General features: G+C 49.2%; 1 protein-coding gene across 1 annotated transcript in view; it reads left to right on the top strand.

The window, feature by feature from the left end:
* The first annotated feature begins 4,735 nt into the window (after window positions 1-4,735).
* Window positions 4,736-6,000, top strand: part of CCN4 (cellular communication network factor 4) — a 38,678-nt gene continuing 37,413 nt past the window's right edge. The window contains exon 1 of the mRNA XM_064442055.1: window positions 4,736-5,042. Coding sequence (XP_064298125.1) covers window positions 4,995-5,042 — 48 coding nt within the window. The 5' untranslated portion in view covers window positions 4,736-4,994. The remainder of the gene's footprint in view (window positions 5,043-6,000) is intronic.

The following is a 6,000-nucleotide window of genomic DNA, read 5'->3' as shown; positions in this document are numbered from 1 at the left end:
TGAATGCAGTAGTCAGGCAGTTGCTTTTGAGGGCAATGAAGAAAATATAATATCTGAAGCTACTGATATCAATAACTGAAAATCTAATATAACACATATTTGTAAACTAATATAAAATTCCTTTTTTTTTTTTAATGGGAACTTACAGAAACTAGTATTTTAATGGCTCGGGTTTTTGCTACTGTCATGCAAAGCCTCATGTTTTCACTCACAGTGGAACAGCTCAGCCTGTCAGCCAGATTAATACTGCTGAAATCAACAGAGTCACACAGATTGACACCAGCTGAAGACCTGTCCTAATAAATCTGAGTCTGTTTATGGGGGATTAAACCACAGTCATGTCTCCCCAAAGGCGGTATTCTCACTCAAATATAAATGGTTTTGGCTGGATGTATGAAGTAAATATTAAAGGTTCCATTTTTCAGAGTTAGCTGCGGCTTCACCCGTATCAGTAGATCTGATTTATACCAGCTCTTTGGAGAAATAATCACTGAGTTCTAGAGTGCTGACAGTCAGGCTGGTTTACCTGAACTAGCTGAATTTCTTTTTAGCTGTTGGGTGTATTATCAGCCTTACAAGTATGCCAGCATGAGGAGTGCAAGCCACGCAGCATTGTGCATACTTACTCAGTAATGGAAACCTGGGTTGAACATTTCAAGGCCCTTTCCTTCACCCAGCATTTTTTAAGGGACTGAGGGAATCCAGCGGCGCATTAACCACATCAGCTCCTCACTGGTACCTTCTGCATCATGGTACCAGGGATACAAGGCTGAAGAGGAGCAAAAGAGCTTTTGGCTCTCTATCCATACTGTGATTCCCATTCATCACCTTCTTCTTTGGAAAGACTGTTTACACAGCAAAAGAGTGAGTCCTCCTGCTGTATTGCAGCTTCTTGCACTCTGTGGTGTCAAATCTCATCTGCAAAGGCCAGTAACTCTGTGGAAATGAGATGTTCACCTGTGTTGAAGTGGGGCTGGCTGAGATGCTTGATGTTATCAAGAGGCAGCTAAACCAGATGTTTTCAAACTCTTGTTTCTAAAGCTTCTTTGATATTTCAAAGGGCCAGGCTGATGTAACTCTTCTTCCCATCAACTAAGTAAGAAATAACAACAATAATAGATGGTGCAGTTTGACTCCCCAGCCTCCCTTCCCATTCCAGTATGTGCCTCCTGAAGCAGGTGAGGTTCCTAGCCTTCCTGCCGATTGCAGGCCCAGCGGGGCCCCTGCTATTCAGCAGGCAAATCTTACATGGAAGGGGTGTCTCCTCCATCAACCCAGCATGGAGAAAGACAGAAAAAAGGGAACCCTGATAGAAAACTAACACAGCTACTTGTTTGGCTTGTTTAAAAGCCAGATTCATGACTCGGCCTTTACCTTTTATGAGTCAGGAAATTCCAAGGTGCTTTCTTTTCCCTTGGACTTGTAGGCAGACTCTGATCTCACTTATTACAGGGTAAACCCGCTACAGGCAAGGAGCTATTCCTGCCACACATTTGCAAGCAAGAGCAGCATCCATCCTCCCTGAACTCTCTTTCTGTTCTTAGCAGTCCCTGTGTTCTTTGGCCAGCTACAGCCCTCAGTAAAAGTGTCAGGCACATCAAACAGCATAAAATAAATCAATCCATTTCCCAGTTTATTTAGTCTAAAAAGACTGTAAAATGGAGTCAAATTGAGAAACCTGTTTATGTGGTCGAGAGGCCTAAGGGACATATTGAGGAAGGAGTGATATTAAAGTGTTAGGCTAACAGAATCAGAGCTAGTTTGCACTGGGGCGTGCTACCTGTTTCCAGTTAATTGTGGATGGCTTGACTACAGAGTGATGGATCGTTGCATTCACAGACATAATGTCCATGGAAGGTGAAAGGTAAAGAGACAAAAGTTATTAAAACTATAAAATTGCATCAAGGTCCAGAAAACCAATTAGCCACTGAGACTTAAAAGCAATGTGGCTTCCTTGTTTTATTGAAGAGGAGAGTCAGTGGTGATTTACTGAATCCTTGCATGTTTATATGTTGGAAGAAGGTACTGAATTCTCATCAGCCAAGTAGACATTGGCAGAAAAATGAAACTAGCAAACTCAGACTGAAAATACAGTACAAACATTTAATAGTGAATATAACTGAACTCACCAAAACACGAGGTGGATTTTCCATCACTTACAGATCTTAATTGAATTTAAGTCTTTGAACTAGACTGAGAACTGTCTTTAGAGCCTCTATTTAATGGGGTCAGTACAAGACTCCCCAGGATTAAGCCAGGGCGATACAGAATTGCAATGATCTCTTTTAGCATTGTCATCCTTAGAGGGAACTGAGAGCTCCCAGAAACAGAAGCCAAGGTGTGGGCTGCTGCCATCACTGAGTTAAACAAGAGCCTAAATGTCCCTGTCATTTGAGACTTAATGAAATAACCTTACACTCAGTCACACCTATACGTGCACCAATGTGCCGTATCCAGACAGGAATGGCTATCAGAAAGGCTACGGAGGCAGCTGGATGGCTCAGCACCCCTCCCCTGGAGCTGTAGGCCCACTCCTTGATCCCTGTCTCATCCAAGCTAAGACAGAGTGTCTGGTTTATGGTCGCCACATGGCAAACTCCCACGACTGACATGAGATGAGCTGTGGAGCTGCAAGCAGCCAGATGTCCACATCTCAATGACTCCATCCTTGCTGACACACTTGACCACAGCATTAGCTAAGGAATTCAATGAAGGGAATGAAATATGCAGGGAAAATAGTCAAGAGAGTAAGATAACTAACCTTTTTTTGGGGGGAAAAAACCCCCAAAACTACACACTGCCACTTCTGCTGTCATTTATAAAGTGTTCTTTCTCTTGATTTTGGAGTCTGATAACCCAGGAGCTTTGAGCTCTTGTTCCTCTTCCATTTGCAAAGTTACTTTTGCTAGGCCTGCTTGCATGGCCCCTTCAGCTCCAAGCCAGCAAGCATGACGTGTACGAGGTATTAGCCACGCACTTTACATCTGAGCGTATTACCTCTTTTTTTAAGTTTCTAGTTTCACCTCTTTTCCTAAGAGGCCGTCTCATCTAGGTCGGAGGAAGTGCACTCTCAAAATGCTCCTTTCACTTCACAAAGTATTCAGGGATGTAGATCCCAAAGTCAGGCACTGAGTGGTAGCCACGTGCAGATGAACACCACCCAGATGACATGAAGACACCAGGCTTCTTTCTAGATTCCTCAGCAGAGAAAGAGGGTCCCTGTGACTGGGTAGTGCTGGTGTACGAGGAAGGATGTGTGCTGGTGAGAGAGGGGAGTGAGAAACATTGAAATAGAGGGACGTGGAATGAATGAACAGAGGAGGAAGTGAGGAAAGAGAGGGAAGGATATACTAGGAGGAGAACAGAAACAGCCCTGGAGGAACCTGACAGAAAATACAATCTCCAACCTGGTCTTCAGGGTGGTATGTCCTGGGAAAGGGCTGTGGTAGGGGTGAGGGTGCTGCGGGAGGAAGACACTTCCTCCAATTTGCAGCCAAGCCCTGGCTGAGTCATTTCCCAGGGCAGCTGGGTGTCCAGGCTGTCACACGGAAAACCTGGTCCTTTCAGAGCTCCCTGGCCCAGCTGATGTAAAACCATTAAACCACACATGTCACATCACACCGCACGTAGGGATGAAAGAATATGCGTTACTGGAGTACAGCTCCCTCGCTCTCCCCTCCCCAGCTGCCATCAGCCGCAGACTCGAGCGTTCAGCCATGCCAGGCCCAGGGGGCAAACCCCAGCGCAGCACCAGCTCCCCTGGAGGGCTGGGGGGGCTGCCGGGGGGCTCACCCCGACCTGACCGGGCACACCTGGGTTACAGGAGGTAGCCAAGGCTGAGCAGAGGCTAAGGCACCATCACAGTTCTAGTTTGGCCATCAGAGTATTCAGCCACCCATCACTGCCCAGCCTGACATACCAAGCAGGAAGGTTTGCCTATTTTTAACTTTACCTTGTCATCTCTTTTACCCTGATCTTAACTCCTTCTTGATTTTTCCTCCCTTTGCAAGCACTCATTTTCCTTATACTATTCTATTTCAAAGGATGAAAGAAACTTTAAACTCTTCCAAATTCAGATTTAGAGGGGTGAGGGGAAATACTGTGCCTGTGCCTAGGTAAAAGGAGAAAAACACAACAGAGATGTCCCAGCTAAAATCAGGGTATACATTAGCAGGGATACAAGTGATCAGACAGTTTGCCTCTCTTCAGGGTGGGGTTTGCACTCCAACGTCCTTGGGCAGTATTCGTTATGCCCACTGCTGGCACAGGACAGAAATATAACTGGGCCCAGGAGCTGCTGCATACTCTGGTATTCTCCACCAAAATCATGGAAGGGTTGCGTGGCATGGTAGGGGACAGCGTGCCCTTCCTTTCATTTCCCATGTGCGTTGCTCCATAAAGAGGGTCCTGAGGGAGCCGGCAGACTGCCTCCCACGGGCTGTGCTTGCAGGACAAACATCCTTCTGCACTTCAAATGAAGCCACTCTTTTTAAAAGATTAAATAAGCCAAACATCTGTGCATATTTGTATATATGTCAGGTCATTAATCATAATCAGTAAAGCCAGATCAAACATTTCTTGCCATACTAGCTAAGTCGCAAGAGTCTGCCGTGAGCAACATGAGGGGTAAGCTGTGAGCATTTCGGCGCAGTGCTAAAATCGCAGTGCGATGGACCACGGCGCTGCAGCTTTCCCTTTAAGAGCCCTTTGGCTAACGGCGATACACTGAAATGCAGGAGGTGGGACAACACCACACACAAAAATGAAGAAGTGAAGGCAGGAAAAGTTTCTCCAGAGGAAAAATGCAGGGCTTGTCCTTCACCCTGACGTCAGATCTGTCTCTAATAAAATCCCCAAAGTGCCAAGAGAAAAAGGCAGAGTCCCTAAGCTAGGTTGCCAGTTCAGGATTGCTCTGCATTCCCAAAGTGGTGTTTTTGTTCAAAAAAGGCTCTAAATCTGGGTTCAATCAATGCATTTAATCCCGGCTTCCAGGGATGAGGTGGCTTTTGCCCTGGATTCTAGCAACAAGCAACATTTTGCAGGTGAGTTTGGAAACTGCAGGAGGGACTTGTCTTCTGCAAACACACTTGGGTTTCACGCACGGTGGGCTGGGAGAGCCGAGTGCGGGGCATGCGGGACGGTGGGCACCGGTGTGGGAGGGAAAGGTGAGCTGTGAGAAAGGGAAAGGGGGAAAGGGAAGGGTGCAGAAGTGTTCTGAGTTGAGCCCGTCTGTGCTCAGCATCCAGGTGGATCTACACAGAAATCTGTGATGTGGGGTTTTTTTGGTTTTGTCCCGTGTGTATCCCCCCTCCCCCTTCTTTTCTTTTATTGCGGAGCAAAAGAAAGAGGAAAGGATCGCCCACTCCTGCCCGAAGCAGCCGGGGTGAGGCTGTTGGGGGGAGCGGGTTGGGGGGGAAAGCGCAGGTCCCCGACGGGCGGCGGTGCCCAAAGCGGGCCGGGACCGAAGCGGGAGCGGGGCTGGAGCCGCGCGGCGCCACTGCGGGGAGCGGGAGCGGGACCGGGAGCGGGACGGGGAGCGGGAGCGGGAGCGGGACCGGGAGCGGGAGCGGGAGCGGGAGCGGGAGCGGGACGGGGAGCGGGAGCGGGAGCGGGACCGGGACCGGGAGCGGGACGGGGACCGGGAGCGGGACGGGGAGCGGGACGGGGAGCGGGACGGGGAGCGGGAGCGGGACCGGGAGCGGAGCAGGCGGCGCCGCCGGCGCTCCCCGCAGGTGTGCCGCTGCCCGCGCTGCCTCGGGGCCGGCGCAGGAGGCGGGTTTTGTTTCCCCCTCTCCCCATCTCTGCATCTGCTCGACCCACGCAGGCTGTAGCTGCTTTCCTTCCCCTCCTCTTTGGAAAAACCTGTGCGGGAAAGCCGCTCGTCTCAGAAGGTGTTTGTGTTTTGCTTGCGGCTTGTGTAAAATCCCCGGGGGAGAGAGCTGCTGCTGGGAGCCGGTGTGCTTGGGAAGGTGCCCGACGCGGCAGGGAGGCGGTGGGTGC

This window comes from Phalacrocorax carbo, chromosome 2 (assembly GCF_963921805.1).
Source record: "Phalacrocorax carbo chromosome 2, bPhaCar2.1, whole genome shotgun sequence".
In the NCBI taxonomy this organism is placed as follows: Eukaryota; Metazoa; Chordata; class Aves; order Suliformes; family Phalacrocoracidae; genus Phalacrocorax; species Phalacrocorax carbo.
This window is presented reverse-complemented; position numbering and strand designations above follow the sequence as displayed.